Source organism: Heliangelus exortis, chromosome 3, assembly GCF_036169615.1.
Source record: "Heliangelus exortis chromosome 3, bHelExo1.hap1, whole genome shotgun sequence".
Taxonomy (NCBI): Eukaryota; Metazoa; Chordata; class Aves; order Apodiformes; family Trochilidae; genus Heliangelus; species Heliangelus exortis.
Window position 1 is genome coordinate 61486136 of NC_092424.1, and position 13283 is coordinate 61499418.

Sequence of the window (13283 nt, forward strand, 5' to 3'; positions counted from 1 at the left end):
TGGCCTGTGAAGGTGGCCCAAAGGATCTATGTGCTAAATGTTAATAGCTAATTTGATTGGGATAGTTTGATACAGTGTTAATAACTGTTATTTGAGTATGTTCTTGGAAAAGCTGATGTCTTTCTTCATGTCTCCCATCTTCCCTCTCCACTTCAATTAATTTATAAAACCTAAGAGTTTACATTAAATTGCTAACAAAAAGAGATCAAGAAAGTAAGTCCTTTATCGTAACCCAGAGACCTGGGCTTTATTTTTAAAACAAACCAGGCATTTTCTTCATTACTTGGAATAAGGAGCATTCTCCAGGGGACTGCAGAAGACATGGACCCATTCCCTTTCCTGAATGTACACATATTGCAGTCATGTACTTTTTGGCAGCTTCTTAATATTGGAGGTAAATGTAGCACATAGAAATTCTGAATTGATTCAATACATTTCACTAAACTTTATGGTGTGCTTTATTAAAGCTTCACTCCATGCACTCTGCAGTTGTGTTTCCACTACAAGCTGTCTTGTTGCCCTATAGAGTGCTACTAGATAGGTGGGAAAAAAATACATTCCCTTTTCTGCAGCTGTGATTGAGTAGAAGGGACTCAAATACTGATCTTCAACTTGAAACTGAAGAAAACAGTTGAGTTTTTGAAAAGGGTTGTTTGCAGCCAGTTCTCTAATCTCTGGAGCTGTGGGTGCTCAGGGGTCATTTTATTGAATTGCTGAAAGTCCATGTTGTAAACAAAAAAACAAAATTAGAAAAGTAAAAACCCAAAACAAAACAAAAAACAGCTTGGTCTGTTACTTTTACAAACAGGATTATACTGCGATCAGATTTTGCTGTACATCATCCTCTCCAATAGCACAGCCCCCCAGGAAACCGATGTTCCTTAACCCAAGTGAAATCTACCTGTGGCTGCCAGTCATTTCTTTAAGGCACTGCATGCAATAGTCATCACAGTTTAAACATCATATATTCCCTGTCAAGTGTTATTGTGTAATCACTAGCATCCTTTATGGCCTCCTAAAGTTTTAAACCAAATTACAAGCTAGAAATACAGAGACGGGGTGGGTGGGTCAAGCTCTCTGTGAAGCTTGTGCCATTTCAGCATCAGTCTTGTGGCTGAGATCGCCTGGTCAGCAGCATCAGTGGAGCTTCAGAGATTCATTTGAAGGAAGATATGATTTGTCACTGTTGTTTTTCTGAAGGATCCTACCTGAGCACCAACAAAACAGTCTTTTGTTTTCAAATCCTATTGAAGATGAGAATTGTGAAGCACATGTAATTTAGTTGACTGGTAAGGTGTTTTCTTATACCTCAATCTGCAAAATTGGGTTGCAGGTTGTTTTCATTTTGTAACAAGGCTAATTAAGTACACAGTGGCAGAGAGCAGCTAGAACTTAATTGTCAGTCGGACCTCCAAGAGCTCAGGTTGTAACTTGGGTACTCCCTCAATCTGGCACAGAAACACAGAACCATTCTGGTTGGAAAAGACCTTTAAGATCATTGAGTCCAAGCATTAACGTAACTCAGTAGAGTCCAGAGCTAAACCATATGCCTGACCATCATGTATACAATCTTTTTAAAGCACTCCCAGGGATGGTGATTCAGCTACCTCCTTGGGCAGCCTGTTCCAGTGTTTAATAACACTTTTGGAGAAGAAATTTCACTGCAAAGGAGAAGTGGCACCTATCAAAGGATAGGGCACTGTTTCTCTACTAGAGTGGAAGGAAATCTCTAGTTGATATTAAAGCTCAGTCAGAATATTGCTAAAGTATGAAAAACATGATCACTGTAGTACCTGTTTTAGAGCCTGAGTTTTTAGGGAATGGTGAAAAGGAAGTTCTGTTGGCGGGGACCTCCTTAGGCTGTTTGTAATTGTCTTAGTCAATAGGGAGGTTCTGTGCAGGTTTTAAATAAAAGAAAAATATTTTTTACAAAATATTATATTTTACAAATACAATACCCTCATGCAAAGTCTGAGCAGAGGAATTCTTGTTATATCTTTCACATTTTCTCTGCTTACCTGGTTGTCTCAGAAGCTGTTTAGCCTTCATGATGCTGGCAACTTCTGTAGAAGCTTCTTAAATTTTAATTGCTTTTCAGAATAGCTCAGAATTTATTTTATTTATCAGGGAGAAGGAATATTGTCGTTGAGGTTTGCCAGCTCTCCCTAGTTCTTTCTCTTCTTTATTTGTCATTTCTGTATGGGAATACTGGGAGGGAAAATAGATGCTGTATGAATTCCCATAGCTTCATTCACAAGAGAGTTCTCTCAATAATTGAGTTCCCACCATTACACCCAAAAACAAGTGTAAAAAGCACAAGATAATTGAAGCTAGGATTAGTAACACTTAAAAAATCCTATGATAAACAGAGTACATAGCCTTTAAACTTTCACTTACAGCCTGATACCAGACCACCTTTGCAGGTGGTCACACTGCAAACACCCTGCTTTTTAAGTTGCAAATTTAACTTTGGCTTCTATCTTTGCATCTTTCAGCACAGTGTCCTTTCCAAACAGTTACATGTACATTAAGTGACAGTGCTGCATTGCAGCCACTAGAGTGGTACTAAATGGGCTTAAACAGATGGTATATCACAAAGGGCCCAGAGGTAAATGACTGTATTCCTACATGTCCTGTTAGCCTATAATGTTGCATGGAAAATACTGCCAGATCCCCTTTCCAAAGGCACATCATTTATTTAAAAAATACTTTGTAAAATTAAAAAAGAAAAGCCTCTTTGAAGACTTCAAAGCCTTTCTGTCATTGTATATTCTTTCTTTAACTAAAAGTAATTGGATAGATGCAGATAGCTACAATGTGTGTATTTATTTCTTATTTTCCACATTTTGTAGTTTTTCAGTTCACAGTTAAAGGCCCAAAAAGCATTATTTTTGGAACTTTTTTTTTTTTTTTTTTGTAAATTAGTTTATTTAAAAATTTCTCAGAACCAGCACATTTTTTTCTGGTGTTGTGCTTAAAATTTTCCCTTGAAAGGCTCTTTTATTATTAACCTCTCATGGCCTTCATTTCTGATTATGGGTTGGTTTGTTTTGATCTCCAAAGACACTTAACCCTTAAAAAGGACACATGCAAAAAAAAAAAAAAAAAAAAAAAAAAAGCCTCATTTGTGGAAGAATGGAATTTATGGAAGAAATGGAAGAAAAGGTGGTCAATTTGATGACTGTGGTGGATCTCTGCTCCTGAGCTTCATGATAAATAGAGCTGTTCCAGGGAACTATTGCCTCCATCCTGTGTAGGCGTTGCACTGTCCTTACGATGCTCTCCCTGCTGGCCTTCTCCTTCAATGTTGGCAAGATGTTGCAGATTGCAAGTTTCCTGCTCTCCTGGCACTTAAGAGAGCAGAATTTGTCTCGGTCCCAGTCTTTTTGGCAGCTTATGAGAGAAGACTGCAAAATGGAGACATGGTGTCTGTGTTCCCAGTACATTCCAGTTGGTTGGCTGCCCAGTTTGGGAGTGGTGGTTTAACCCGGCCAGGCCAGGGATGGAATGAAAGCCTGTAGTCATTTCTTCCTTTCAGACATAAAAAAAAAAAAATCTTTGATATTTTGCATCCTGTCAAGTTTGTAAACCATCAATGCTTTTAGGGGTGGGCTTTTTTTGATAGTGTATTACTTTTGAACCATTAAAAAAAATTCTGGGAGCACGGGGGTATTGTGGAAGTGATATGTTGGTGCAGTCTTCATTAACTGGACTTGGTTAATCCCTAGATTTTAACACAAAGTAATTTATAACCAAGTTCAGTTCACAGACAGTTTATGAGAAACAGAGATTCCTAGGACTAACTCATAATTTTTTGTTCATGTTCTTCTTTTACCTAGAGTTTAAAAAATGAGGTGACTTTTACATTCCTTTGAACGGGAAAAGGCTTTCCTCAATTTTTAGGTGCTAGGAAAAGGGGATGCTAACTTTTAGTTCAAGAAAGACTTGAAACTAATTTCTTACTTTTTCTTCTCTCATTTCTTCCATTCCTCAGTATCATACTTCATCTCTGCCACTGCAGTTATTGAGTTTTCTGGACAGTAGTAGCTGAGAACATTGACAAAATAATTTAATGCTACTCCATAAGTTCTGAAATAAGAAGGATTGGTTTTGCTTTTGCTTTTCAGACTCCCTGCAGCAATGCAGTGATGCTTCCAGAACTCTCTTCTATTTTACTTTTTCTGTTTAGAAAGCTTTAAAACAAAACCAAGATCAATTCTGCCAACTCGGTTGAATAGCTTCAGGTCTTGACTACATGCTTAGGCATATTTTCTTACTAATCTTTCATAAGATCATGAAATGAATCTGCATATAAATGAGGAATTATGTGCAGATGTTCACATATATGCATGTGCGTATGCATACATATAATTCCTGTGTATATGTGTTTTTTTTCTCTCATTGCAAACTGAGGAACTGCCTCCTTCTCTCAGCATATAAGGTCTGTACTTCTGCTAAGCAGATGAAGCTCATAATGAGATGGTAACATCCTGCAGCTAGGTAGTTCCCCTACAGGAAAAAGAAGAATTATAATTACCTGTTCTATTTTGAGCAGATGATCTTGAGAAGTGACCAAGCTACAGACCATTTCAAGGGAGGTACTGGGAGGTTGCAGTGTAGTTTTAATAGGCCAAATGCCATCTGCTACCAGCAATTTGTAACATTTTATCATTGACAACTGTAGAGGAATGAGGCAGTCTATTTTGGTGGAATGGACAGATTTATGTCCATCTGTGCTTGTATTACAGCATGTCACTTGTATTTTAGATCTGCATAGCTCTGAGCCAAGATAGAAGCCACTGCAAGGTCAAGAGGTGGAGAAGCCTGTCAGCACATTCTGTCTCTAATGATATGACAACTGCAAATTGGTGCTTGAAGCACAGCCTGGAGGCAGTCATTATGTCGGGCCTTGAAGCTCAGCTTTCTCTAATATCGTTTCCAAGAAAAACGCTACCTTCAGATACTTCCAATTAGCCAAGAGATTAATCTATTGTAGTTTAAAGTCAGATTCATTCCTGTGTTTCTTCAAAAGAAAAATGCCTAAAAAAGTAAATTATTGTTAAGAGGCTGTGTATGGATTTATATTGCTGTTTTTGCTGGAAAAAAAAATGATGCTGCTTCTTTCTGAATTAGCTTTGCTTTATTTCAAGCCTTTGTTTCTTCTCTGCATCCATGTATCTGCTGTCTTTTCCTCTTTTCTGAGTTTCTTTTTAAGCTTACGCAAAGCAGGTGGGCTAATATTTTTATGAGACTAGACATTTGGCCCTAGCAGTGACCTTAAAGCTATGCTGATCTTCCTCTCTTTCACTAGTGCCTACCAGATTGTTGTTGAGGAGCTGCACCCACACCGAACAAAGCGAGAAACAGGTGCCATGGAGTGCTACCAAATCCCTGTCACCTATCAGACCGCTCTTAGCGGGGGGTCACCCTATTACTTTGCTGCTGAGCTGCCCCCAGGGAACCTGCCAGAGCCAGCCCCCTTTACCGTGGGTGACAACAGGACTTACCAGGGTTTCTGGAACCCGCCACTGGCTCCTCGGAAAGGTTACAATATCTATTTCCAGGCCATGAGCAGCGTTGAGAAGGTAAGTGCCAACCGCCTGGTAGGAGTCAACATTTCTGTGGTGACAATTAGGACTGCTGAAGTTGGATGTAGTAGGTGCTGGGCAGTGGCAGGGCTGTATTCCCTTCCATGCTGTGACAGCATGGCAGTGTGCCATTCACATTTCACACTGCCCTTGTATCATAGTAACTGCTACTAGACGAGGGTTTAATGCATCTTGTAGTAGTAATCATCTCAGTGAAGTTATTTAGTGCTGTGACTCTGCCTCCTCAGTAAATAACATCCACAGCCTTATCCCCAACTCTTAGTACTTGCCCACATTGGAAGATTGAATTCGTGAGGTTGCTCTTGAATGTTTTTTCCTCTCATGAATAAAAAACGGGGGAGAGGGAAGTGATCAGTGAGGATGAAAAACATGCTAGACACAGAAGATTCAGATATTTTAAAAATTCAATTTTTTTTTTTTTTTAATTTCTTTTAAATAGTGAGGTGAGGAAAGGGTATTAAAGTTTAGGGAACTGATGGTAATATTTCCGTAAGAATCTCCATAGGAAGCATCCAGGCAGGTCAGAAAGGAACTGCCCAATAGCCAGACTGAGACTCACCAGAGCCATCAGGAAGAAGCAGAAGCTGTGTTTACCCTCACATTTGGGTCTTTGCAGGAACTAAACAAAACTGAACTAACAGGCAGTTTTGCCACGAAGCCTTTGAAAATCTCACCTTCTAGCTATAGTTGTGAAAATTGCATATGCGTCAAGTCAGAATGGAGACAAAGAAGGAGCTAATGAAACTGTACTGGAGCTGCTTTGAGAGCTGGAGGCTTTTTCTAAGGCAAGAGGCTACAACCTCTTTTGAATTCTTATCTGGAGACATGTATGAAGTAAACAAAGCAAAATAAAAATTAACTGGTAGTCACTCAGTCATATTTCCCTCACCAGATGCATGAATTCCCCTTGCTTTTGTTGGCTTCCAGCTGACTAAAATGTAAGAAAATTTGTTTCCTTTCCCAAAACAATTTTCTTAAAACTTTGGATCAGATTTCTGTTCCTAGAAGGAATTTGGAGGAATTTGAGTGGACTACCCTGCATTCTTGCAAAGACAGAGATCCTAGTAGTTGCAAGATAACCTCTGAGTTACAGAGTATTTAAACAAGTGTTTTACTATAAACAAGTAGGCTTATCAAAAAAAGTCAAAAGGAAGTAAAGTATGTTCTGAAATGTACCATAGGGTTGAGATGAGGGTTACTCTGTGATCTTTGCAGACATTTTGAACAAAGTGGACAAGTAACTGGGAATAATGCTGATTAGGTAAGATTGTATCAATAAACCTTGCAGGGCTGTCATTTATATTGAAAAATTGTCTTTTTGGAACACCTATGAGGGGAAGCCTCAACTCACAGCTTTGCTTATTCTTTACTAGCTGTGTTTACAAAACAGCATCAACATATTTTACCTGTTACTTAGGAATCTTCAAGAGGACAGAGATCCAAGGGGATGTATTCAGGAACGGAGTGCTGGGGTAGCACAGGAGTAGAGGGACCATATTTTATAAAATGAAACTGTCGTTACTGTATTTTCGAATTACATGCTAATGTTGTTTAGAGGGATCTAATTGGGAAGCAGCTGCATCCTCTCATGCAACCTTATGGTATTTCAATATGCTTGTCTTTAAAATGACTGCACATTGTACAAAGAGGTCAAAAGAACAATTTATGACTGACCCTCATCTGTTCAAGTTGTCCATACTGTGCATAACCAAGTCAGTTCTCTGTTCATTTGTTTTACTTGATGACCAAAATTCTGAAAGGGAGGGGGGGAAAAAAGTAAAAACAGAAAAATTGTCTTTGCATTGCTATTGCTCATTTTCATTGGGCTTTGCAGCACCTTTTGTCCCCCCCATCACTATGCTGGATAATACAGAAAAATATCTAGATTTCATCCAGCTTTTGTAAAGGCAGAATGACCCAGCCCCTTCTCAGCTAAACCCACCTGGTTGGCCCTGAGCCACCTGGCCAGGTTGCTTCAGCTGATCAGCAAATCTAGAATGACTTTGTAGAACAGGGAACCCAGGAAAAAACAACCTGATCTAACTGTTTTCTTTGCTTTTCCCTCTTCAACAGGAAACCAAAACTCAGTGTGTTCGAATAGCTACAAAAGGTAAGAGATTTGTCCCTCCAAGAAAAGTTGTTTTTTTAATGAAATGTGGAGTTTCTAATTGAACAAAAGCCAGCACCATCTCTCTATTTTGAACCATTTGATTATCTTAAAATGTAATTGTATACTACTTTTTATTCTTCGGTATTGGGCCAAAAGAGTACTGTTCTAGCAATACTCAGAATTTAGACCAAGCTGGTACTCCTTGGTTTTCCCTGTCTGTGGTTTTCAAGGTCAGCTCTTAGGCTGCTGGAGCATTGCAGGAAGCAGATAGATGGACTGCAGACTAGCAAGCACACTTGGCAAGCTGTCTGTTGTGCTCACAGTTATTTCCAAGCAGGGATGAAAATAATTTAAATGAAGGACACAATAGTTAATTTTCCTAAGTAAGAGCTCTGTGTGTTAGTTAGACATAGGGGAGGGTTGATTTCAGGAAGGCTTATGTCTTTGATAGCAAGTGAGGCCCAGGGCTAAGACTGTCTGCATAGCTGAGAATAAATCATATTGATCCCCCATAACAGCGGGTTAATCACATACTGCTCGCTCAAAAATACTGTTTCATCTGCAATTGAGGACTTAGTTGTTCTGCTTATTGTTATCTCTTACTTTGACTGTATTTATAGCCATTCATTTTGGTTGCTTGATTGTGTCAACATGAGAATTGTTCAATAGTCTGCAGCAGCATAAGCAAAAAAAGAGCTTAAAAATGCTGAAAGAGTACTCTGCAGAGGCCCAGCACTGCTTATATTGTCTCTTTCTAATTGTGTATTGATATTTATCATAAATATAGCTTTAGACAGGAGCAAGTGGGCATTTAAAGTACTGTGGTGGTACATCAGCACCATTCTTTCAATCACTTCTTTGAATTTAGCAGCTGATGCCTCTAATGATGTGGTAGCAACAAAGTATTTTCTTGAGAAACTGCAAAATAAAATGTACTCAAAATGTTTTAATATTTTCATCAAGTGAGGTAAGCTAATAAAAACAGGAAATTGAAACCTTGAGCTAAGTCTTCTGTGAAAAGTACATCAGCACTACCTTTTTTATGTTTACCTGGCAAGATTAAATGTTTGAATTAAAATACATTTGCATAAACAAATATTTATGCTCTACAAGCATGTATTGCTAGGATTTGAGTCAAGGGAGAGTCGTGAAAGGCTCAAAAATATGCTCAGCTACTGCAGAGATACGAAATGAGGAAGAGGACAGCAGTGGTCTCTCTCATCATAAATTTTCTTGATAGTAATAGCAGAATAGGAAAGGAGCTCATCTAACTTGTGAGGAAATGATTTTTTACTTTACTATATTCAGTCCACCAATGTCAGTGATGTTCTCAGGAGCAGTAGTTCTGGTGGAGCCTTCCTCTGCTGAAAGAGGCACCTGCACCCCAATGGTTGCAGTCTGAAGGGAAGGGGAAATGAGTAGCACCTTGCTTGTCATTGTGCTATAAACTTTGCCTTTTCTGTGCTAGCTAAAGACATGCTTTTGTGAAGTAACTGCTTTGCCTGATATGTCAGCACTGTACTCCTTGGCCATGGAACTGAAACCAAAATGTTTTCTCTGACTTTATTTTAGTCGTGAAATGTAAGGGGAGGCAACATTAAAAACAAGTGCTTTCTCTTGCTCTGAAGGAGTGCATTTGATAGGGAATTATCAGTCTTACACATTCATACCCCTCAAACAAGTTATACTGGCTCTCAAAATTAGTTTTAAAAAACTGGTACTGAGATTTTTCCCATGTCTTCATTGTAAAAATAATACCACTACTTGTTGTATGTGAATAAAAGTACACTTAATGTATTAGTTTATGTATATGTTTGTCTGATCATTCAGATTTTCATAGTGTGTGAGTTTGCTTTGAATTGTTTGTCTAGGAAAGGTCTAGTTACATTTGTAATATAGTCATAGGGAAAAGAAGACTGTCTTATTTTACCTAACAAACCCCAGCAAAGCTAAGGAACCTTTTTAAAATCTGGCAGTGTCTAAACTATGTATTCAGTTATAAAAGTAGTGTTTAGTTCTGCATAATGCCCTGTGACTTGAAAAGGCATTAAAAATCATAAAGAGCTGGGATGGAAGGGAGAGGAGAGGGACAACAGTAAAATATGTGTGACAGCAAGACAAAATTGCCCTGGTAGTGAAGTTGAGTGTTACTAGCAAAGATACTTTCTCGTTTTTACCTCATTCAAGGGTCTGGTGTTATCGGTTGTGTGTATTCACACTGATAAGATACAAAAATTGAAAAAAATATGTAGTAGTATTGTCATGACTTGGTGCTGGAGAACTTCATATCCCTGAAATTATAGCCTTGATAACTTACCTTCCTTGAATTTGTTCTTTCCCTGACTATTTCTTTTTCTAATTACTGCTTGGGCAGTTGCCATAATGTACTTATATTTTAATTCATATGGAGTTTTGCATGAATCATTCCTGTGGATTGCCTTCTACCTTTGAGAATTGTTGGAATAGTCTGTTTATTGGTGTCAAACTAATGAAAGTCAGCAAATTTCAACTGGAGCACTCACACCTTTTCAGGCCATGTAATCCAGCTGCAATGTTCTTAGTTGTGTCTGATAGCAACGTGCATTGAAGCATGAATTCATCTGAAAGTAATGCCAAATCATAACTAAAGAATGTTACTGCTTTGGGTTTTGCTTGGGGTTTTGCTTGGAAAAAGCGTCTTTTAGACCAAGATGAGAGTCTTACTGGTGTCTGGTATATTAAAATATACTGATTAATTTTTTCATAGAAAAAAAAAAGCTGGAACAGCACCAGATGAAAAGCTTCTACTTGAGCAGTTCCTGTGTACTTGCAGCTAAAGGATGAATGCCAGAGTGATTCTTTGATTGCCCTGATTTAGGGTAATAATAGGATTCCCTCTTTGTCTGAACACCTATTTCCACAAAGCTTGTAAGCATTTAATGACTTTGTGACTGTTGCCCTTCAGGAGATCAGGCTGAATTGGTCAAGAAACTCCCAAGTTACTAGATGTGTTGAGGGATATGAAATGTGCATGCAGTTTATTCACATAAGCTTTGATTCTTGAGGAAACCAGGTTAAAAGCAACTCCTTGTGGTGGGAGGTGGGTAGGACATACCTAAAGCACTGTTTCTTTTACAAGTGTAGCCCAGAAAATATATGAACAGTGAACCGTTTTAATTCCTTGGGTACTTTTAGCCAATATTGCATTCCTGAGTCAACCTGAATTCCCTTCCCATCACCTCTTAGTAAACAGTGATTAGGATCTAAATAAATAAATAAGCCAACACCCTAAAAGTGAATTGTTTTTACCTTGTTATTTTCTGAATCTAGGTATTAGCATTACTTAGTCTCTAATTGTCTAGTGTCCCACACAAAATAACTGGAGAAGGAAAAAATTCTTGTTTTCTGAAGTGATGACCATGGTACAGAAACTAAGGTGATAGGTCAGATATTCATTAGAAACAGAAAAATGGAACTATGACAGGGAATGTGTGTTGTTTGACAAAAAGTGTAACATACAATTTCCTAAAGAGAGTTCTCAAACTTAATTAAACTACTTTGGTAAGGTAGAGTTCAGCCACTCCATAACATGCTTGTATCACAAGGGATGCATGATAACTGAACATGCCTAACCAAAGTATTGCTAGAGATGTGTGATTCCCGTAGCATACACTTCAGAGTAACACGTGATGTTGATGACTGATCCGTCACATCTTGGAGTAGAGTTTGACTGTATAGAACTTTGAAAATAGGTTGCCACTCACACATGATGTGGGTGTTTCATTTTATGATCTAAAATGATATCAGCTGCTAAGGGAATGAAACCAGATTAACATGGTGAGAGAAGAGTGCTGCTTCAAGTTATTTAGCATGTAAATAGACCTTTATGAGGACAGAAGGGACAGAAGAGCTGTTATTAAGCAGAGAGTATATGAAATTGACATTTCTGACAGTTTTTAGGCTGCCAAGTTTGATGCTAGCACTGATTTACATGTATTCTTTTGTTTTGGTTTGCATATGTGAGAAAAATATTGAAAATTTCATTAGAAGAAATCTACTGTGGTACTAAATAAAGTAGTGGTGGGCCTGGCAGCTCTGTCCCAAAGTAATTATAAGGAATAAATGAAGTCTGAAGTTTTTCACTCCACATTTAAAAAAATGAACTTCATCACCTCCAATATATTTTCCCGTGTGGTTTTAATTTTATTATTAGTTCAGGCAGTATAGAACTTCTCTATCTCTGAGCACGTTTGATTCATACAGATGGATGAAAATGCCATTTGAGATGATGTGCATCTGGAAGTAATTGTGAAATAGCAGAAAATGACTTTTTAATCTGATTTGAGGAATAAAAAGGTCTGTGTGGTAACATTTCAACTGCAAGTGTGCAGTTAGTCCACCATCATTATTGCTCTGAATTCATTCCCAAAGCAGTTGGGGATTGATCCAAAGGCCTTTGATGTCAATGGGAGTCCTTCCACTGACATTAATGTGCTTTGGATTAGGTCTTTAGAAGTCATAAATCTGTCTAGACCATAATTATTTCCTTGAAATTGTTCCTGATGATGTTTCTGCTCTTAGGGAAATTTGTGAAAGTCAAAGAACCTCCTGTAGCAGGATGCTCAGAATACGCCTGTTACTGATTAATGGACAAATGAGGGAAGATGTCAGATGCTAAATTTATATGAAACAAAGCTTCTCTCACTGTTGTTTTTATGTTTGGATCAATGCTCCTACAATGACTTTTAGCTGTACCATCATAATAGGCTCCGGAGACCTAAGTGGCAACATAAATTTAGGGAAGAATGCAGATGTTGCTGAAGTCATATCTTGCTTTTCACTCCTTCACAGGAAAAAGCTATTAATATATTTAGACTTCAGTGGTCTTTAGCATAGAGTGTCTTCTGTCTCACAAAGAGGAGATTTTGACTGACTTGCTGAGCTTTTCAAAGATAGAAAGATGGAAACAGCATATTAGTGTGGCATATTTTCCTCTTTTGTCTGTGAAATTGCAGTAGCTCATTGAGCAACTACATCTGCCAGTTCTGATAAGTGATACCTTTGGTTGTAAATAAAAAATTGAACGATCCTTTGATGGAATACTTAATGATGGTTATAAAAAAAGCAGTTAGCTGAGGGACACCTCCAGATTTTCAGATACAGAACCTATAATGTGGATATGTATGTGTGGAGAGTAATAAAGTCATGGAATTGAATTGCCAGAATTTTATTGAAGTGAAAAGGAATTTAATGTAACACCAGCGTTTATTAGGTGAAGCTACCTGATTGCTATGCATGGGACAACAATTTTCAGGGACTGTTTTTCCTGTTCATTATTATAAGGCACTGAAAATGAGTACTTTTTTCCGCTTGCTGCTTGACAGAAATAAGAAATAAGGGTTCCTTATGAGTATAACAGCAAAAAACTCTAAATTACCTAATATTTTTCTGCTTCTGACATTGCCTGAGATGAAAAATATATTTTGACGGTATTAGAGAATAATTATGATAAGAAATATTTTCTAGTTTGTGGCAGCTTTCCCTAGTTATTATGAATACAGGAATATACCTATGTTTGGAAACAG

The 13283-nt window shown here is 38.0% G+C and overlaps 1 protein-coding gene across 6 annotated transcripts in view; it reads left to right on the plus strand.

Annotated features, from left to right (window-relative positions):
• Positions 1–13283, plus strand: part of PTPRK (protein tyrosine phosphatase receptor type K) — a 389642-nt gene that overhangs the window by 315087 nt on the left and 61272 nt on the right. For all 6 annotated transcript variants that reach the window (XM_071740971.1, XM_071740972.1, XM_071740974.1 and 3 more), the window contains exons 12-13: positions 5312–5585; positions 7683–7719. In XM_071740971.1, coding sequence (XP_071597072.1) covers positions 5312–5585; positions 7683–7719 — 311 coding nt within the window. The remainder of the gene's footprint in view (positions 1–5311; positions 5586–7682; positions 7720–13283) is intronic.